The sequence below is a fragment of the Haliotis rufescens genome, unplaced genomic scaffold, assembly GCF_023055435.1.
Source record: "Haliotis rufescens isolate VD_foot unplaced genomic scaffold, xgHalRufe1.0.p SCAF_1, whole genome shotgun sequence".
In the NCBI taxonomy this organism is placed as follows: domain Eukaryota; kingdom Metazoa; phylum Mollusca; class Gastropoda; order Lepetellida; family Haliotidae; genus Haliotis; species Haliotis rufescens.
Genome location: NW_025963779.1, coordinates 47906374 through 47929673, shown reverse-complemented (window position 1 = coordinate 47929673; position 23300 = coordinate 47906374). Strand labels below are relative to the sequence as shown.

The 23300-nt window shown below is 44.9% G+C and overlaps 1 protein-coding gene across 6 annotated transcripts in view; it reads right to left on the bottom strand.

Annotated features, from left to right (window-relative positions):
* LOC124136446 (ADAMTS-like protein 3) overlaps nt 1-23300 on the bottom strand; it is a 73149-nt gene that overhangs the window by 19700 nt on the left and 30149 nt on the right. For 2 of the 6 annotated variants that reach the window (XM_046502352.2, XM_046502355.2), the window contains exons 2-8: nt 5051-5185; nt 4670-4903; nt 4182-4337; nt 3644-3817; nt 3372-3510; nt 2823-2849; nt 533-614 (exon numbers count right to left, since the gene is read on the bottom strand). In XM_046502352.2, coding sequence (XP_046358308.1) covers nt 533-614; nt 2823-2849; nt 3372-3510; nt 3644-3817; nt 4182-4337; nt 4670-4903; nt 5051-5185 — 947 coding nt within the window. Of the gene's footprint in view, nt 1-532; nt 615-2822; nt 2850-3371; nt 3511-3643; nt 3818-4177; nt 4338-4669; nt 4904-5050; nt 5186-23300 lie in introns of those variants that run through there. The other 4 variants (XM_046502353.2, XM_046502354.2, XM_046502356.2 and 1 more) reach the window with 4 other exon arrangements.

The following is a 23300-nucleotide window of genomic DNA, read 5'->3' as shown; positions in this document are numbered from 1 at the left end:
ACCACGAGACTTGTCATCAATGGACAGGTGGGATGAAGTCAGTCATGTCCGCCTTTGTGTACTACGAACTGACAAGAATGCAATAGATTTGAAAAAAACCGCCTCGATCTTTACAGTTATCAGGTTCCGAAAAACCGCCACATAGGGTCCGACTGACTGCCCCCAAACGATGATGCCCAAACCACGTGGATGCCTTCAATTGTCTGTTAGTGCTGTATTAGGCGATCCGCTCGGCTCCTTTTTGTGCCTTCAATTCAACAACTCTGTGGCGGGTTAACTCTCTACAGTTTCATCGTCAATGTTAAAACGTGATTCAACCATATGGCAACTCATATTTTCATTTGTTTGTAGATAAAAGGTTAAACATATTAAAGTACAGGGAGCAAAAAGACTGCATGTGGCCCACACTCCCTGCTGGAAGGCCAACATGGTTGAAGTTTGCACTTCATCTAGCCAATATGACACCTACTACTACTAGAGAACTGCACGCGTCATACCCTGCAATACAGTAGATTAACTCTCGACCACATACCTGGGTGTGAGTGGTCTCCCCTCATTTTTTCTTGTTTTGAAGGGGTTGAGAGACTGAAGACCCACCTCCCCACGCCTCCAGTCTGCAAACATTGTAACGTCAATATCAGTCACGATTCTGAATTCATTCACATGGAAGTTTATACTTGTTACACCAGCATCTTGCTTCACAAAGTCACCTCTGACACACCCGTAAAACACCACGCCAGGTAACACACACACTCCAACATGTCTGTAACATTCTACCATTTGTCACACTTGTATTACATAACTGATAGTATACCTGCAACACACCTGTAACATACTGCAACCTATAACACACCTGTAACATACTGCAATTTACCACACACCGTTTACATACTAACACCTACCTTCAGATCTTCCTAGTTATTATTGAAGTTTCAAATCAATAGCGTCAGTGAATGAGTTGGGTTTAACGCCGCTTTTAACAATATTCCAGTTATATCGCGGCATGTCAGCTTAATGTGTGAGGAAAGCCACATTCAACCTATAACACGCCTGTAACATAGTACAAACTATCACACACCTGTAAGATACTGCAACCTATAACACACCTGTAAGATACTGCAACCTATAACACACCTGTAACATACTGCAACCTATAACACACCTGTAACACACTACAACCTATAACACACCTGTAACATACTGCAACCTATAACACACCTGTAAGATACTGCAACCTATAACACACCTGTAACATACTACAACCTATAACACACCTGTAACATACTTCAACCTATAACACATCTGTAACATACTGCAACATATAACACGCCTGAAACATACTACAATATATAGCACCTGTAACATACAATCCATAACACACCTGTAACATACTACAACCTATAACACACCTGTAACATACTACAATCTATAACACACCTGTAACATACTGCAATTTACCACACACCGTTTACATACTAACACCTAGCTTCAGATCTTCCTAGTTATTATTGAAGTTTCAAATCAATAGCGTCAGTGAATGAATTGGGTTTAACGCCGCTTTTAACAATATTCCAGTTATATCGCGGCGTGTCAGCTTAATGTGGGAGGAAAGCCCGAAGTGATGCGGGTCTCAGACGTTTACCACTTCGGTGAAACCCAGGAGCACGGGTATGGTGCTTACAAACTTAATCGGGGCGAACCGGGATTCGAACCCACGATCATAGGTTTCTGGCGTGACCAAGGGACGCAACTCTGCACAGCGAACCGCGGGGCCTTAGATTCTGGGCCACTCGTGCCCCCTCAAATCAATAGAATCAGCATTTATGGATAAATATAATTTGCTGGTTTGTTTTCACGGTATGGATTATCCAAATGACAAAGATCTAGAAGGGCAATTGTATTTAATTATTTTTTTGGAGTACAACGCTGTGAAAGACAGCTGTGAAAGTTATAATGAATTAAATGTGTTCAAGGCAAATTCAAAGCAGCGGCTTGAAGCGCAGATTACTGGAGCTGCGCGGAGAAGGCGAGGTACAAAATACACTGGGGTATACAAAGCGTGGCTACTTCACCTGGCAATTAAAATACAGATACGGGGTAAACCAACCATTATTGTTTCCTACTGACTAACCATAGTTCGTGGACTAAGACTAGAAGTTTGTGGAGAACAGCCACGGTCTAGAAACGGGTGGCTATGGGTACGGGAGATCTAGAAGCCATGCCTCGCCTGCTGGCCGACATGTCACCCCAACCATTAGTTAACACATACCAACAGAATTAGTCTAACTTCAGGATAGGTATTACCAGATGCAACCTCAGTCTGTGTACATCTTAGAGAACGACAGCATGCAAACCACCTTTACTTCAGCGAGTTGTTTCATAACAACATACATTACTACCTCTCTGTACTTCTAGATATTTGAATCTCCGATCCAACGGACTACTGCATAGACGGATCTAGAGAAAGTATTTGGATATTTTGGACCCCTCCCTTTTAAAAATGCTTGATCCGCCCTTGTACAGAAATAAAAAAGGGTGGGTGAACAAGATCAGTGAGAACAGAGAAATGATTAAGTGTTTAACTTATAACCCTGCCATTAAAACATAATAGCGTTCACAGTAATTACAATGGCTGCTGGGTCTTCTTTCCGGAAGTTATTGAAGCAACACCGCTGCTAGCAGACGACTACATCTTGTAAGAGCGAGCAATGGTCGTCACTAATATACCATACCCTAGTGGACAGATTACAGTTCGGTGCATGGTTAAAACCCAGTCATGCAAAGCCTATATATGAGGTGTTCATGCAGTTAGCTACTCTCACCGTCGCTCTGGTAACTGTCTGGGCCGCCTTAAATACAAAACATCCACAAAATACCATCTACATGTGTAGGCGTTAGACCAGATGGACGTCAACTGACGTTGTGTTAGCTCCACGCAGAAGTCACTGTGAGATATTTTAGAAGGCTATATTTGTGCGGTTTATACTTCGTGTTATATATAGTTGTGGATTTGTGAGTAGATTAGTAGCTTCCCCTGTGGAAAGAGTTGTACATTAGATTGTGGATATACAAATGCAGATAATGACAATTCTTCATAGCACCATATGGAGGTTTAGTGTTACAACGTTCTCCAAGAAACAGAGTGTTACGTAGCAATGAATACACTGAATAATGGACTTTATCCCATTGGGCCACAGTTTATTTAATCAAAGCAAGTCGAACAAGGGTCACGCGAAAATAGGATACAGTTTTAAATCATGCTCCACAACAAGAAACAGGAACGCGGTGAAACGAATTCCAAACTCGTTCATATGCATCAGTGCACTGTGCTGAAACAAAACGTGTGTCGGTCACACGCGGACATCACATACCTCTGTATTGGCTGCACGACACACCGGTGTCACACGTGACTCGTGTGGGGGGCTTGTTCCAAGTGGAGCATCTACCCCTCCCTTGGTGCTTACAGATGACGTTTCGGTACTTGTACCCGACCCCACACGTCACAGGACACTACAACACAGACAATGTCAACTGTACCCTATCGCTAACTTCAAAGTATTGGTTAGAAAGCCAACTGCGAACCAATGCCCTTTACATATTCCCAACATTCATTGTGGAACATAAGATGTCAAAATGTTCTCACCGGCGACCAGACCCCCGTCAGCCAGAGAATCTGCTTCTTGTCGGCCGAACACGCCCTCAGGGTACACTTGACGGACACGTCCTTGGGACGGATGGAGTTCCGACACATACTGTCTGCCACGACGTCGTAAGTTTGGGTATTTTTACACTTGGATATCATCTTCTGGTGTCCTGTCTAGACAAACACAGATAGTGTACCTGGCTGGTGTGAGGGATGGCTACAACATTTATAGTAGGTCGTGGAGTTTGGGTAGCTGGGGGAAGGGAAGGTACTGTTTGTAGGGAAGATGCTGTCTACGATTATGATTGTACTACATACAACAAACTAAACTGGAATTGGAATGAGCAGTGCGTTTAAGCATGGACTAGGTTATTGTTTTTCTCAAATCTGTGTTCTAAATAAAAATAAATGAGAAGATCGTTCAAAGAATAATGTGTGGATCCTATGCATCCGGTACAAAATGGTAACATTGCAATCCAAATATCCGTGTTGTATAGGTGCGATCAGTATAAAGGATGACACAAGTCAGTTTACCTACACCACACGTCACGGAGCAGGGCACCCAGTTCACTTCCCATTGGTAGCGGGCCTTGGTTCGGGCCGAACCCTGCTTGCAGCTGGTCCCGTCGCCGTCACACACACCGCAGACATCCAACACCGTCCCAGATCCAGCTATGTCGTCACAGCCAACGTCCTGGGAGTCAAACAAAACAAACACGTTCAATCAATCCCGGTACTATTTAGGAGATAAACATGTGTTTTCGGATTGCGGTTTTATTTGTTTCAAATGTTTAAATCCGGTCACCGAATATTCAATAACACCCTTCAAATCCGAAAACACGATGTTAATCGAATTTGTAAACCACTAATATTAACGACGTCGTTTTCAAATTAAATTTCCGGGCACCGAATACTGAATAAACCCGCAAGTCTGAACATGATTATAACGTTTGCCTCCTAATTATATTAAATAAGATAAAGCAGTGATGACTTCACCATACTCTTGCACGTATTCGATTAACTCACCAGACATTTACCAGCTATGCATACACTGTTGTTGCCGCAGCCCGTCCCGTCGTCAACGGTATCGTTCAACTTGACAGTGACCTTGTCCTCAGTGACGGCACTCCTACAGATAAGGGCGCAGGGTGTTCGTGGTTTATGAGCCGGAATCCATGAATACAGAGAGCCGCGAAATGGAATATTGTTGTAACGACCACATTGCTCCTCTCTGGGGGTTGACCCGTCCTTCATACACTTCTGAAACATTTAATTGGAATTGGGTTTTTTCAATCATGACATTTTTGGCAATCGTGCTAAATGTTGGTAATAAAATTTGGGTATACAAGCATTCACAGACCCCGGTGCTTTCACATCATTTAATTCGCCGACCCACCCTCGACTCACCTGTCGATTACAGACCCTGTATTTAACGGACGTGTTGCAGACGCCCCCCTCCTCACACCCACTCTTGCTGAGTCCGCCTCCACACTGTCGACTGCAGGGGTTCCAGACATCCTTGGCCTTGGATAGGACAAGCAACTGTGAAGGAAAGGTGTGTATATGTATTGTCCTGCTACTCTTACAGAAACGTCCGGTTGAGACGTACGTAAATGACAGAGGCCTTCTCCCTGGCACAAAAAAAATAAATGAAGAGAATTAACACGGTACAACTCGTTGGCACAACCATTTTAACCTTGAGATTGCCCCTCTATTCTGCTATTCGTACAGAGACATCAGGATGAGAAGTACGTATAGACAGAGGCATACTCCTTGACCTAAGAATCAACTTTAAAAAACATCCTTCTAACCCCCGTCCGTGTCTGTGGAACCGCCATAAATATATTGAAGCGGCAATAAAATCTGCACACACACACACACACACACACACACACACACACACACACACACACACACACACACACACACACACACACACACACACACACACACACACACACACACACACACACACACACACAGCGCAGATTGAATGTGAGCAGGTTCACGTCCATTTCCAGCTGCTTTAGCTACCGTTTTACTACTAACTACGTTACGCCAGAAACCAATTTATGAAATCGAGCAATTCTATTTATATATCTCTTTTAAGTAAGCTAACTATACATTAAGCATGCATCTAATGTTAGATGTTCGTTTAATGATGCTATTTACAATTGCTTTCTTCTGAGGCACGTGCTTCAGCAGCCAAATACACATCCTATCACCAGCTTCATCAACATATCATCTACATTGCATAACATAGTACACCATTAGAAACCAAAGGTAACCTGTAAGTTACACATACCGCCTACATGCCGGCGATGTTAACAACCTCTCATGTTGACAACATGTATTTATGTTGTGAGTGGGTACTAGCACCGTATCGGGGGCGGGCATCCTGACATGTGGTATTTTGAATCCTGCCCTGGGGGGCGAAATCTAACCAAGAACAAGTGCCCCCCTATCACCATGTGTACGTACATGGGGACTTGTTGGGGACTAATTTGAGAAACCATTTTTCAAACTAATGACCAAAAATGTTCCAGAGAGGTATTGCCCTTGGGTGAAGGAAATACTAGTATATATACGGCTGTAACCTGGCATGTGGGTTGTGTAACTACAGTTTGTCTTTCTATAACGACACGTCGGCTCCTGTGGCCTCCCCTTGAATTAGGGCGCCATTAAAGTCCATCCTAAAGTGTGGAAATAATCCAAGCGAGATTGCGTGTGACATGAACACGGCGTAAGCCGAGATGAACACCCTTGTATCGCTACCCGTGGCTAACAAGTCCACCTCGCGTCTTCCGGCAACCAAGGCCAGAGTAAAATACATTGATGTCGACTTTGACACATGAGGTCTGGGATAGGTCGCTGAAGCCGCGTTGTGTCTTCCTATTGTTCACACTGGAAACAGTCTTGCAGCTGTTTTCATATCTGCTTGGCCGAGAGAACAAACAGACAGTTGAGACTAAGCTTTCTTCAGGCTTTTCGCACCTGTAACAGACAATTGCGTTACACGTGGCGAAATGTCATCAACGAATACCGATTATGGCCGCAACTTGGTCTTAAAGTATGTGGTGGTCAGGTGAAATGGAGCTTAACGTCGCTTTCAAGATTATTGCACTTGTAGCGACGGCTTGAACTATGTCTGTTCATGGTTTTGATAAGCAAGTTCCCTCGCTTTCTGTGCTCTGTCCTCAGCCTGTATGTTTTCTTGTTGTTTATTCTCGGGGCACCGGGGATACAGTCGCAACAATCCAGCGGCGCAACAGTTCTTATTGCAGAGTTGCGCCTTACACGTGTATAAGGATCATTTGTTCGCCTTGATTATGATCCTTGGTTTGTCAGCACCATACCTCAGTTGTATTAATATTTGTTTGTTTGTTTGTTGGATTGGGCCGCAATCGGCAAAATTCCAGCTATATGACGGCGTTCTGTAAATAATCGAGTCTGGACCAGACAATCCAGTGATTGACACCATGAGCATCGATCCACGCAATTGGGATACGATGACATGCATCAACCAAGTCAGCGAGCCTGACAACCCGATCCGGTTGTCGCCTCTTACGACAAGCAAGACCAATTCTAATCCGGATCTTCACGGGTTTCGTATTAATAGCACGTTATACCTCAGTGATATTATAAAATACAAGTTTATACCTCAGTCTAAGTATCGATAACATATTATACCCCAGTGTCATTATAGATAACAGATTATACCTGTGTCATTATAGATAACAGATCACACCACGGTGTCATGATTTTAGAAAACAGATTATACCTCAGTGTCAAGATGATGACAGATTATACCTCAGTGTCAAGATGATGACAGATTATACCTCAGTGTCATTACAGACAATAAATTATACCTCAGGGTGTATTAATGACAGATTAAACCACATTATCGTAACGATAACCGATTTGTATCTCAGCGTCATAGAGATGATAGATGATACATTACTGTCTGGTATATAACAATACAATACCGTGTTGTATAGATAATACATTACTGTCTGGTATATAACAATATTATGCCGTGTTGTATAGATAATACATTACTGTCTGATATAAAACAGATTATACCGTGTTGTATAGATAATACATTACTGTCTGGTATATAACTATATTATACCGTGTTGTATAGATGATACATTACTGTCTGGTATATAACAATATTATACCGTGTTGTATAGATAATACATTACTGTCTTGTATGTAACAATATTATACCGTGTTGTATAGATTATACATTATTGTCTGGTATACAACAATACAATACCGTGTTGTAGAGATAAAACATTACTGTCTGGTATATAACAATACAATACCGTGTTGTATAGATAATACATTACTGTCTGGTATATAACAATATTATACCGTGTTGTATAGATAATACATTACTGTCTGGTATACAGCAATATTATACCGTGTTGTAGAGATAAAAAATTACTGTCTGATATAAAACAGACTATACCGTGTTGTATAGATAAGACATTATTGTCTGGTATATAACAATACAATACCGTGTTGTATAGATAATATATTACTGTCTGGTATGTAACAATATTATACCGTGTTGTATAGATTATACATTATTGTCTGGTATATTACAATATTGTACCGTGTTGTATAGATAATATATTACTGTCTGGTATGTAACAATATTATACCGTGTTGTATAGATTATACATTATTGTCTGGTATATTACAATATTGTACCGTGTTGTATAGATAATACATTACTGTCTGGTATATAACAATAATTTACCGTGTTGTATAGATAATACGTTACAGTCTGATACAAAACAGATTATACCTCAGTCTCGGATAACAGAATATACCCCTGCGTCGCAAAATACCTCGGCGTCATGTAGATAATGGATCATACAAAGCAGACTGATATCATAGTCTTCTCAGTGTCGTATAAATAACAGAATATTCCCCACCATCGTAAAGATAACAGAGTATACCTGAGTGTCGCAGATTGATACTGAATGGTCTCACGTACAATAGATAATATGTTTGCGTTCACAGTTTAAATCTCAGATGCCAATGGGTCGATCCAGTGTTGTGCTGTCTGTGTTGAAGCGGGACGCGTGGCTAATTGTAGATAGTGAACAAGCTTCCTTAACGGGAAACACATGCAGTAGGCGCCAATAGAAGCGTTTTAAGCCTTCAATTCGGTTTCCTGATGCAAACTCACCAAGTGTCAACCAGCGTCTGGTTCTGTACACGCCACAGCGTGAGAAGCAAAGTGCCTCGATATCATGAAGGTGTTTTGTGTTTGTAGTAACGTATGCTGTCTGTGTCTACTCACAACTGACAAGTCGACCTTCTACACTACCCCACGTTCATGCAGCACCACGCAACACAAATGCCACGGCAAACAAGTCACAGCTGATCAGTGAAAGCCGACAATGTCCAAATTGTTGCTAGAGTGTCCTTGGAAAATAGCCGTTATCGTGTGGCCATGGCCCCAGACACAATCGTCACATGTCCTACTCCCCTGTATACACAGGACTGTACTAACGGCAGTCAAGCGATAGGAAATGCATGTTCTGTACCTTGGGCGAAGTGCGCTATTATTCTGAACACAACTAAACAGAACCAGAATAAGAGTAAAGAAAACAAAATTAATACCGATACATACACATACTGTCTGATTCTAAATTGAGATATGTGTCTTGGTTGGCCAGAGCCATGGTTTCATTGCAAGCTCGAGGGCCCCGCGCAGGTATCACGACCATACGCCCACTCTGTGGACACAAACCAAGATGTTTATCTTGCAGTGCCGGAGATCTATAATTAACACAATGTAGGTTCTGTCTATAGCGAGTATCAAATACAGAAAGGTGCTTTTTTTTAGACTTTCCACCGCCTCCGTGGTCTAGTGGATAGACCGTCTCCCAGGAGATTAATAAATCGGCGGAACGATCCGAGTCATACCGCAAGACGTTAATAGATGGTACTTGTTGTTACCCTGTCTGGCGCTCGGCATTAAGGGGCTAAAAAAAAGACTGGTCGCCTAGGAGTCAGTATACTGTGTCAGAGTGGGGTATCCATATTAAACTGCGGCATGGTATGTCAGTGAGCTGGCACTATATAGTCGGCATTAATCCGGACATGTTCAAGAAGTTATACACGCACACATACTCGCACGCACGCACGCACGCACGCACGCGCGCATACACTTTGCTATATAAGTGTAATAATCTTGAACGCGACGTTAAACCTCATTTCACCTCACCCGATCTCTGAAACTTTCAATATACACTACAATATGTTTTTTTCATATGAACGTAACTATACAGTTAGTCATTTATGATAACAATATACTAGGATAAGACACTTCATTATTACCTTAAGGATTATTAAAACACACGTCCTCGATCTTTTGAGATTAATGTACGTCATGTGACGATTTACTGCAGGTTTGCATGTTTGGATCAATGACAAACCACAGTGAAGCTGCTTGTGTCGTATAGTTTTACTATGAACGGGGTCTCGGCCCTTACCTAGGATAGTTTCTACTTGTACGTGACTTCTGGAAAGATTCGAAGGGCAGGCCTAATCTTGCGTTTCTTGAAGTCACTTCTTGCCTTTATATAGATAGCAACAACGATACAACTAGGCCTCAAAACAAACAAATATTCCCATTTCTGTCATGGCCTTAATGTAAACAGTGTGTGTAGGTATACCCTTACCTCCTGTAGTGCATCAGAGATAACGTGCTGTATGTATATAGTCTCACGATGCACGGATGCAAGAGGCCAATCTCAGGGAACATCAGTTGTTTGTGTGAAACAAACCTGCCTTGGCGTGCATGGTTCCAGCGTTAGCTGATACTTGGTGAGGCTCACAGATGATGTGTCAGCACGTATCTATATCCCAGTCGTGTAAGCACAAGTGTCTACTTGCTACAGTGTCTGAACTTAGTCTGAACGGTTCCCCAGTCACGTGCACCTGTCTGCCGGCAGCTTGAGGGGATAAGACACCATGGATGGAAACAGGATGGGGACACACAGATGGGGATGGATCAGACAGCGTGGAGACAGTACGAGGACACAGATGGGGATGGATCAGACAGCATGGAAACAGTACGAGGACACACAGACGGGGATGGATCAGACAGCGTGGAGACAGTACGAGGACACACAGACGGGGATGGATCAGACAGCATGGAGACAGTACGAGGACACACAGATGGGGATGGATCAGACAGCATGGAGACAGTACGAGGACACACAGATGGGGATGGATCAGACAGCATGGAGACAGTACGAGGACACACAGATGGGGATGGATCAGACTGCATGGAGACAGTACGAGGACACACAGATGGGGATGGATCAGACAGTATGGTGACAGTACGAGGACCTACTAGATATACACAGAATAACCCTTTATTTGCGGTTACATGCTACATGTAGCTGACGTTTGCCAGACATGTAGCAGGTTCCACTGCATGCCTAGTTCTTTTCTCAGACTTTCTAGTTCAAATGTCAAGGATCTTCAAGCGTGAAAAAGTCCACTGACATTTGGAGTTAAGGCTTTTCACTTCACTGCTCGTAGATCTTAAAATAAAAAACCGTACTAAAACATGATTTCAAATAATTGACAACAGATTCACGCTGGCACATCAACTGTCAACACGATGAGCTCTCTTCACCAGCACCGACCGACATGTGTGTATCATAATGGCTTAATTTGTTGTTCTATGACACCACAGAAATTATAGTTGACTGAAACATAAACAGAAACTCCACAGAATTCTCTTTTTTAATTAAGGTAAGTGAATGAACATAACACATGGTTGTGTGCATGTCACCACTTGACCAGTGGGGTTGCAGCATCTTATTGGGAGAAGTGCCGCGAACCAGCGTTACCATAGGTGACTTTTGAAAAATTACTTAATTTCAACTAACAAACAAAAATTAAACCATGAAATAGGGGGTCTGTAATGTTCTGGATAAATTGTTCTCTTTGAAGTCAAACAAATTCAAAGTTGCCTGTCATTACATATTACAATTGACAGTATTTCCCCAACCCCGGAGCGGGAATGTTACAGAAACACCACAAGGGTAATTCTATTCCAGGTGAAAGGTTAACTCAAACGGATAGCCCGTGCGAGATCATTTCCTTTCGTTGGGCTATTAAACAATCAGGAACCACGACCAACGTGTGTTACACGCAATAGAACAACAAATTAAGCCATTACTGTGGAATTCCACACCACGTGTGCGCAACGAACATCAAATGTGTGACGTTGGGAGAACCTGGCTGGATAACGTGGCTGACTACAGGTTCCGAACTGTAGATGCCCCAGTGTAATTACGCTCAGCCAGCAATGCCCATACCTTGGATGCTGGTTGACGTTCTTGAAGAAACATAGTGATGTACCACTCGACTTGCTCCACTAAACGTAATAAACTAACTCTCAGAATTTGATATCCAATTAGTTTTCCGGGAACTCGCCAGTCAGTGTTGCGTTTATCAACACTTGTAAATATAAGGGCCTGTACTGTTGTGAATGTTGGCCAAGTAGAAGCGAGCGTCGGCATCAATGTCCACGATGTTCTCTGTGAGATGTAGTTGTGTTTTGTGTACATGGCCTTACGTTGATCATACCAGCTTTTACCTTGAGTGAATGTATCACCCCTCAATTTAGAAACTTGGTCAACAAAGGGAGGTAATGTTGATACTTATTTGGCTATACACATTTCCACTACGACTTCACTGTCATCCGCGTGACAAAGGGACACGGTATGCACACAGCATGGGTTTTTCTTTTGGAGATATATTTTGTTCACTATATGTCCACAATTGCACTTTATTATCAATCGTATCTGCCATCCACTCTAAAACACGAACATCTCCTTATCGACCCATGATGATCCGGGTTAGAAGTTGTCTTCAGATACCGATCATTGTCGTAAGAGGCGACTAACGAGATCGGGTGGTCTGACTTGGTTGGTGCATATCATCGTATCCCAGTTGCGCAGATCGATGCTCATGGTGTCAATCACGGGACTGTCTGGTCCAGGGTCAGTTATGTGCCGACTGCCGTCATATATCTGGAATATTGCTGAGTGCGGCGTTAGACAACAAACAAACAAACTCTGCATACCCCATAGCAATGTGTTCGTAATATCCCCTAGCCAAGGTCAGAATACCTTTCCAGGAAAGGATCCTCCATCAAATAGTGTGCCTCTTATCTGAATGACAACTAATGAAGTGATCTATCTCCCCATACATTCTATGACAGGACATGCAATGGAGGAAACTACTCTGAGCCGTAATCTAACCTAATTAGCCAACTGGCAATCTCACTACACCTTCGTTGTCCAAACCCACAATGCTTCTGTGTTTAGACAGAGTGTGATATCAGAAAGAAACGTTCTGGAAATCTGCAGGTATAAATAGTCAGTCTTATCCAAACAAATACATTTAGCCTCAGATGGGATCACGTAAGCCTCCGTGTTTGGGAGGGCTGCAGTTAATGTACAGTTGTGTGTCGTTGATGCCGCTTGATAATCCGGTGTAGAAGCCAGGCCACCCACGTCAATGGACCAAAGCCTGGCTTTCTCGCCATTTGTAAATGATTGCTTATCCTCTCTTTATAACCTAACTGTCGACATCCCAAGACACAACAACATATGAAAATACTTCGGGGCGAAAATTATCAAAAGACGGCTGTAAGTTTATTGATGGGGTAACTTTCATGACACCGTAATTCCAGGATGAATTAATATGGGCGATCCACGCGCAAAGTGAGATGTAATGTTGTAGGCTATCAACACCATGTAGACGCCCTGACTCCTAGATAGAGGCTACGATGGAGATACAATTGGGTGTTGGGTGTTGGCTATCAACACTATGTAGACGCCCTGACTCCTAGATACAGGCTACAGTGGAGATACACTAGGGTATTGGCTATCAACACCATGTAGACGCCCTGACTCCTAGATAGAGGCTACGATGGAGATACACTTGGGTGTTGGCTATCAACACTATGTAGACGCCCTGACTCCTAGATAGAGGCTACGATGGAGATACACTTGGGTGTTGGCTATCAACACTATGTAGACGCCCTGACTCCTAGATACAGGCTACGGTGGAGATACACTTGAGTTTTGGCTATCAACAATATGTAGACGCCCTGGCTCCTAGATACAGGCTACGGTGGAGATACACTTGGGTGTTGGCTATCAACACTATGTAGACTTATATAACAAAGAAAAGCCAAGCGTCTTTCTTTATGACACTGCAGTAATCTAGACTTGCCAAATATCATGGACGTGCATAGGCTATATTGGATATATTTGTTACAGGGTCGAAGGGGTTGTAAATACGAACATAAACCAACCATTCGAAATCCCATTTGAGGTAAACCTACTGAAGACACGTGTTATCTTTTCTGTTCACCTCGGAGGCTCTGCGGGAATAAGCTCCTACCGAATAACAGACGGACTGAAGAGTATTCCGTTGGCTGCCCCTGTGAGGTATATTTAGTGAAAATACAAATTTCGTTTTGATAAAGTAACTGGTTAACTGCTATAAACGTAAACATGGACGGGTGACGTCACGCTGAACACCTGCAACCCCGAGGCCCAGAAAACAACAGATTGCTGCCACGTGATTGAAAACGTATGTCAGCAATATACGGGGAAAGCTGTGCGGTATGACATAAAGCAGGGGTACGTTCACTCAGACGTCTCGTACTGGCTGCTACCACAAACATCACGCATCTACACTTGACTTCATGTGCACACCCCACTCCAACACCTCCACCTCACACACCCACATCTCACACATTCCTCACTCACACCTCGACCACCCACCCACACCTCACAAGCCTATCCACACATAACACTCAAATCTCATACATCACACGCCCACACACACTACACACATCAAGCCAAATCTCACATACCCATACCTCACACACCCACACCTCACACACCCACACCTCACACACCCACCCTCACACACACACACCTCACACACCCATACCTCACACATCAACACCTCACACATCCACACTTCACACACCCACACTTCACACACCAACACCTCACACACCCACCCTCACACAACCACACCTCACACATCCACACTTCACACACCCACACCTCACACACCCACCCTCACACACCCACACCTCACACAACCACACTTCACACACCAACACTTCACACACCAACCCTCACACACCCACACCTCACACATCCACACTTCACACACCCACACTTCACACACCAACCCTCACACACCCACACCTTCGCACACCCACACCTCACACACCCACACTTCACACACCTCACACACCAACCCTCACACACCCACACCTCACACACCCACCCTCACACACCCACACCTCCCACACCCACCCTTCACACACCCACACTTCACACACCCACACTTAACACACCCACACCTCACACACCCACACTTCACCCACCCGCACTTCACACACCCACCCTCACACACCCACACCTCACACATCCACACTTCACACACCCACACCTCACACAACCACCCTCACACACCCACACCTCACACATCCACACATCACACCCCCACACCTCACACACCCCCACTTCACCCACCCACCCTCACACACCCCATACCCACACCTCACACACACACGCTTCACACACCCACACCTCACACACCCACACTTCACACTTCACCCACCCACACTGGATGCCACCACTACCCTGAACACCGTGGGTAGATATAACGAGGCATAAGGTTACCGAGGCATGTGAGTTAACTGACTATAAACGTCCAGTTTTTGATGTCGTGGGTCTCTGATGGTATTGTTTTCCAACAGCTAAGTGTGAACCATTCTACTGGGTTCTCGGCTAACGTTGAAGAAACGTGACGGTTAGTGTACCGTCTTATAGAAATAATCAAGGGATGTGTTCTCTTGTCGATGCTTTCAAACGCTTTGAGAATCAGATGTAGGCAGCTAATGTTATATTCTTTAGTGGACGTTATTTCTGAAAGAATCAATGGATATTTTCTCTCGTTGATGCTTCCAATCGTTCAGAAACTGATATGTTAGGCCGTCCTGCCAGGAACTACGATGCAACACCCATGCTCCACACTACACATATATCGAGAGACTGATACAAGCTCGAACTCGTCGCAAGGCAATGTTGCATCTTGACGTACATAAGCTGTACCCGGTCACTCGATATGCTCAGTGAGTATTGACGACGCGTCAGATTTCTGAAGCTACTCTCCGTCATCAAGGACAGGTGTTTCAGGGACCTTCAGTCAGCATATTTGTCAAACCTCATCGTCTGGTAAATCGTAGTTGATGAAACTGATGTCATGGATGACGGACTTACTGTCAAGTTACAAGAGCGGTGTCTACATCATGTGCAGTATCAAATGTAAGCAGATCGTGTTCAAAGTGCAAACAATACGCCACGCTGATCGGACGTAACTGTCGTCTGCTTCTTTCTCTTGGGAAGATCCTGACCTAGGACCGACTCTACTGAACTGGTAATTCCTCACGCAATGAAGCTAATGAGCAGTCGCAACCATGATGTCTGGGCCTCAGCACGTTGTCACAACATCGTGACAGTCACAGTTACACTCCGTCAGTAATTGGGGGCAGTTTGGGGGAGTTTTATACTCTCAAATTTGACATAATTGGATATCAGAGGTCAAGTACTTGTGTGTGACCTCACAAGCGAGAGCATGACACATTACTCCTGAGATTTGTTATTCTATTTACTCCCTGGTGACCCCGACTCTGCCAAATAGGGAAACAGCTGGTTGGCTGCACGTGTGGGGTAGGGGAATCCACATAAACACAAAGTATATGATACAGGGGTGAAGAACCTAACAGCTATCTCCATCCTACTCGACCGACGAGTGAAACATGACGTCTACCGCTGGTGTCAGTTGTAACTGACCTCTGGGCCAAACCCGCCCTGTCCACAGACAACTGCGACACTGAATATGTACGGTAGGAGGAGATGGGGTAACGATGTAGTTTGAAGCCGCAGTAAGTAATATTCATGCTATATCATGGCGCAGGCGAACCAGTAAGCAACGATCGGAGCCCACGCTAGGCAGGTACCAGTCTGTCCGCCGGGTCCCCAGTAGTCGGCTCTCACAACAAGCATGAGACGCAGCATGGGAATCTCTTCTTCACCAGGATCCCAAAAGGGATAGGACATCAGTGAAGACAACACACTGGTGATAGCTCCAACATACATGCCAATATCAAGACAAAATAAAGAATTGCTGGGGGCTTGCTGGGGGTTGCTGGAGGTTTGCTGGGGGGTTGCTTGGGGCTTGCTGGGGGCTTGTTGGAGGTTTGCTTGGGGCTTGCTGGGGTGTTGCTGGAGGTTTGCTTGGGGTTGCTGTGGGGGGTTGCTGTGGGCTTGCTGGGGGTTGCTGGAGGTTTGCTGGGGGGTTGCTGGGGGGTTGCTGGGGGCTTGGTGGAGGTTTGCTGGGGGGTGCTGGAGGTTTGCTGGGGGCTTGTGGAGGTAAACTGGGGGGTTGCTGGGGGGTTGCTGGAGGTTTGCTGGGGGTTGCTGAGGGGGGGGGGGGGTTGCTGGCGGTTTGCTGGGGGTTGCTGGAGGTTTGCTGGGGGGTTGCTGGGGGTTTCTGGAAGTTTACTGGGAGGTTTGCTGGGGGTTTGCTCGGGGCTTGCTGAAGGTTTGTTGGATGTTTGCTGGGGGGTTTGCTGGATATTTGCTGGGGGTTGCTGGGGGTTTGCTTGGGATTGCTGAAGGTTTGCTGGGTGGGGGGGGGGGGGGGGGTGCTGGAGGTTTGCTGGCGGCTTGTTAGAGGTAAACTTGGGGGTTGCTGGGGGTTGCTGGGGGGTTGCTTGGGTTTCTGGAGGTTTGCTGGGGGGTTGCTGGAGGTTTGCTGGGGGTTGCTGGAGGTTTGCTGAAGGTTTGTTGGAGGTTTGCTGGGGTGTTGCTGGGGGTTTGTTGGAGGTTTGCTTGGGGCTTGCTGGAGGTTTGCTGGAGGGTTGCTGGGGGTTTGCTGGAGGGTTGCTGGAGGTTTGCTGGAGATTTGCTGGGGGTTGCTGGAGGTTTGCTGGGGGGTTGCTGGGGGGGGGGGGATGCTGGAGGTTTTCTGGAGGTTTGCTTGGGGTTTACTGGATGTTTGCTGGGGCGTTGCTGGAGATTTGCTGGGGTTTGCTGAAGGTTTGCTGCAGATTTGCTGGAGGTTTGCTGGGGGGTTGCTGGGGGGGGGGGGGGGATGCTGGAGGTTTTCTGGAGGTTTGCTTGGGGTTTACTGGATGTTTGCTGGGGCGTTGCTGGAGATTTGCTGGGGTTTGTTGGAGGTTTGCTTGGGGCTTGCTGGAGGTTTGCTGGAGGGTTGCTGGGGGTTTGCTGGAGGGTTGCTGGAGGTTTGCTGAAGGTTTGTTGGAGGTTTGCTGGGGGCTTGCTTTGGGTTTGCTGAAGGTTTGCTTGGGGCTTGCTGGAGGTTTGCTGGAGGGTTGCTGGGGGTTTGCTGGAGATTTGCTGGGGGTTGCTGGAGGTTTGCTGGGGGGTTGCTGGGGGGGGGGGGGGATGCTGGAGGTTTTCTGGAGGTTTGCTTGGGGTTTACTGGATGTTTGCTGGGGCGTTGCTGGAGATTTGCTGGGGTTTGCTGAAGGTTTGCTGCAGATTTGCTGGGGGTTGCTTGGGGTTGCTGGAGGTTTTGCTGGGGGTTTACTGGATGTTTGCTGGGGCGCTGCTGGAGATTTGCTGAGGTTTGCTGGGCGGGGGGGGGGGGGGGGGGTGTGCTTGAGGTTTGCTGGGGGGTTACTGAAGGTTTCCTGGGGGGTTGCTGGAGGTTTCCTGGCGGCTTTTTATAGGTAAACTTCGGGGGTTGCTGGGGGCTTGCTTGGGGGTTGCTTGGGGATGCTTGAGGTTTGCTTGGGGGTTGCTGGAGGTAAACTGGGGGGTTGCTGGGGGCTTGCTGGAGGTTTGCTGGGGGGTTGCTGGAGGTTTGCTGGTGGCTTGCTGGGGGCTTGCTGAAGGTTTGCTGGAGGTTTGCTGGAGGTTTGCTGGGGGTTGCTGGGGGTTTGCTGGGGGTTGCTGGAGGTTGCTAGGGGGTTGCTTGGGGTTTCTGGAGGTTTGCTGGAGGTTTGCTTGGGGCTTGCTGGAGGTAAACTGGGGGGTTGCTGGGGGGTTGCTGGAGGTTTGCTGGTGGTTTGCTGGTGGTTGCTTGAGGTTTGCCGGGGGTTATGGGGGGTTGCTGGAGGTTTGCTGGGGGGTTGCTTGGGGCTTCTGGGGGTTTGCTGGGGGTTTGCTGGATGTTTCCTGAGGGTTGCTGTGGGTTTTCTGTGGGTTTGCTGGGGGGTTGCTGGGGGTTTGCTGTAAATTTGCTTGGGGTTGCTGGAGGGTTGCTGGGGAGGTTGCTTGGGGGGGGGGGGGGGGGGGGGGGGAGTTGCTGGAGGTTTGCTGGAGATTTGCTGGGGGTTTGCTGGGGGCTTCGTTTGGGGTTTGCTGGGGGGTTTGCTGGAAGTGAATGTGAAAGGTGTAGAGATTTTAAAAGGGTTATTACTTAGAAACTGCCAGATAACTTCAAATGTCGTGGGTTCCTGTGGATCATGATGAGTTTGGACGATTCATCATCTGGCACATGCTTCCTTGAGCAATACATTGTTTGTATCAATTTTACCTCGTCTTGTTCCACAAATTCGCTTTACACGGTAAAAATGTGTTTAGACATGTTTACTTGTAACTGCGTTTAGTAATGTGTTTGAATCCCAAACTGAATACAAGATTTACATGTTTAGTCTAAAGTGTTCAGAAACTGTGCACGAGAAACGGACCGGTATTACCCGACTAAGCACAAACACCCAATTTTGATTTCAAACATATCAAGAACAAATTGATTCAGTATTCAGTTCAACGTGTATGGGAACAATACAATTTATAATGTTTTAGAATATATCACTGTATGATGACAGTTGTGTTACTTAATGAAATGTCCTTTTTGTAATGTAGAAATAGATTGAAATGAATGCTGTACACGGCACCCCAAGTTAGCCCTTTTATTTTGTGATGGGAGGCTGGGGGAGTTAGCAACTTTGCATTTACGTCATGTTCATAAATATTTCATCAGGCACACAAATGGAGCATCTGACGGAATGGATGCATACAGATGGATGTATTGATTAGCTAGATGAGAAGTGTAAAACAGATCACCATTTAGTATTATTAGCTTCATGTAGCTTTACTGGTGTCTTTTTATGACCTTGCTATGGCGACGAGTTCTGGGAAGTCCCTTAAAAGAAAACAGGCAATCAGACGACTTATATCTGTGGCTAGGAACTGACTCGGTGAAACAGAGAAGTTGACACTGAGGCCCAACAGCGGCATTCCACGACTTGCCTACCTTCCAGGAAACAGCAATTCTAAACTGTTGTTATATACTCCCGTTGGTATACTTACCGGCTACATTGTGACAGAACAACTCCCAAAACATTCTTATACTGAACATTAATTTTTCTGATGTTTTAGTTCTGAATATAAGAGATTAGCGAATCAAGGCGTTGAGCAGTGACCTACTATTAGCACTTGACTCCTTGTTCAATTAACACCCTTCCCTTGATTAGTTTCACTTATGTACAGGTTTGTAAACAAGATGTAAGCATGTTCCTTGTCCTACAACTTTAAAGCTTTTAGTTGCCTAAACATTAGAATAATATTGAGTCCCTGAAATTATAAAACAAATGAAGCCCGTGCCAATGCTTAAATTCAGGCTAGGGCTGAAGCAACATTTAGGATGAAAACATACGTTTTACATCGTCGCATAGTTCAGAAATGTAGTTAAAAATACTTAAGAACAATCATTACAAATACGTATATTAAAACATAGATAAAATAGTTATTTTTGTAAATCATGGGGGTGGGGCTTGGTCTGTGTCCCTAACACATGCTACATGCTAACACAGGTTGTTTTCAGAACTGGTAACTGAATGGAGTCTCACATCCCCCAGCACAGGTCGTCGAGCAGAACCAGGGTAAGCTACATCGGATGGACAGGGGCTTGTGATGACCTGTCTGTTATCAGCAAGCGCATCATTATTTGTTTCAGCCGTCGTCAATCAACGCAGCGACACAACGTAAATAACAGCGTCCCTCATCCGTCCTGGACCTACTGGACCCGCGGTATATAACACCATGAGCGACCACTACCCAGTGGCAGATGGGGCAGTGCACCAAGGTTAGGGTAGGGGGGTCATGGTGGTTGGTCTCTGGCGAGGGTAGGTATGGTAATCACATCCTCTATACAGCATACATTGTAACTATGTAGGAAACCTACCGAACACGTGTCTGAGAACACATCTTCCCGAGGCACGAGCGTCCACTAGTCTATTTATCAAAGTATTAGAAACTAGGCTTTGATAAAGGCTAGTGGACGCGCTTGCCTCGGGAAGATGTGTCCACTAGTCTATTTATCAAAGTATTAGAAACTAGGCTTTGATAAAGACTAGTGGACGCGCTTGCCTCGGGAAGATGTGTCCACAAGTCTATTTATCAAAGTATTAGAAACTAGGCTTTGATACAGGCTAGTGGACGCGCTTGCCTCGGGAAGATGTGTCCACTAGTCTATTTATCAAAGTATTAGAAACTAGGCTTTGATACAGGTTAGTGGACGCGCTTGCCTCGGGAAGATGTGTCCACTAGTCTATTTATCAAATTATTAGAAACTAGGCTTTCATACAGGCTAGTGGACGCGCTTGCCTCGGCTAGATGTGTCAACTAGTCTATTTATCAAAGTATTAGAAACTAGGCTTTGATACAGGGCTAGATGACGCGCTGCCTCGGGAAGATTTGTCAACTAGTCTATTTATCAAAGTATTAGAAACTAGGCTTTGATAAAGACTAGTGGACGCGCTTGCCTCGGGAAGATGTGTCCACTTGTCTATTTATCAAAGTATTAGAAACTAGGCTTTGATACAGGCTAGTGGACGCGCTTGCCTCGGCTAGATGTGTCCACTAGTCTATTTATCAAAGTATTAGAAACTAGGCTTTGATACAGGCTAGTGGACGCGCTTGCCTCGGGAAGATGTGTCCACTAGTCTATTTATCAAAGTATTAGAAACTAGGCTTTGATAAAGGCTAGTGGACGCGCTTGCCTCGGGAAGATGTGTCCACTTGTCTATTTATCAAAGTATTAGAAACTAGGCTTTGATACAGGCTAGATGACGCGCTTGCCTCGGGAAGATGTGTCCACAAGTCTATTTATCAAAGTATTAGAAACTAGGCTTTGATAAAGACTAGCGGACGCGCTTGCCTCGGGAAGATGTGTCCACAAGTCTATTTATAAAAGTATTAGAAACTAGGCTTTGATACAGGCTAGTGGACGCGCTTGCCTCGGGAAGATGCTGAGAACACAGAATCCACTACAGGAACATTTACATCATAGTTTCACAGACAAAAGATACGCTCGTATATGACTGACTTGACGTGGCTGCCATCATGGGTGAGCCTTATAGTGTATAGACCAACTTTATTCTTTATTCTTGCAGCAGATTGAAACAGGGATTAAAACCAACCAGATAGACTAACGTCTATGAAATCTTAAATTACACAATACCCTTCTTGATTCTAAAAATTAAAAACAATAATTTTCCTGATGCTGTTATTCATGTGGAATAGAGCTAGCTAGAGCTGGATGGACTTGGTTTTGTATACGTTTCTCGGTTGTGATTCTTTTCATAAAATAAATATATTCCACACTCCTGGTGCAGGACTACCAACCAGACTATTTCACTACATACACAAATACGAATATTGAACATTCCAGTAGAATATGGTGTTGAGAATGTGGCTTACTTGCCTGTATGTCTATGTAGCACGAGTGAACACTGTGTACACATGTGTAGCAATGATTTGTAACCTGAGTGTCATCTTTGGACCATATACGTGAGTTTACTCTTTTTACTCGTATGGCACCATGCATGTCTTTTCTGACTAATTTAAAGATTCTACCGGAGATCTTAAACGTTCTGATCAATGGGCAAATTATCTCTGTTGAACTTTGGCCCCACAACCAACGTCGCCACATCACAATGCATCCGAACCTTTATTGAGAGATAGGCTCCAGTCACATATTCAATAAACTGTTAATAATGATTGATCATTTCCTGCCTTGTGTATGTGCCTATACCCACGGACATATTCTTGACAGTAATAACTCATTATAGCTGAACATTGACACGCTTTGAAGCAACCATGTCGAGTTCCAACCTTATGTTTGTTACCGTTTTGCTAAATTCTGATAGTAATTCAAATTCAATATTGTTGAGCCTGTACTCTGAGGCTAAGCAAATAATGTCGAAATAACAGAAACGCACGCAAATAATAATCCCTACTCGTTCCCGTGTTATCCTACCAGAAACATGTATGGACATGACGCCCAGAGTATGGTGAACCATTGTGGACATAATCCGATGGTGCTCACTAGTTCCACGTTTGTCCGAGATTCTAGTGAGGAGAGCCATGAGACTAGACGATACTGACAGCTGTGTAAATGAAACAGGACATAGATAATTTTTTTCTGCAAATTCTTTGAGATGGAATTTTTCTGACATGAATGATTTGTTTGAGGAATTCACTGTTTTGTGTGGGTGAAGATGTACGTACGGGGCGAAATGGGGCATGTGGTAGCGAGTATGTAT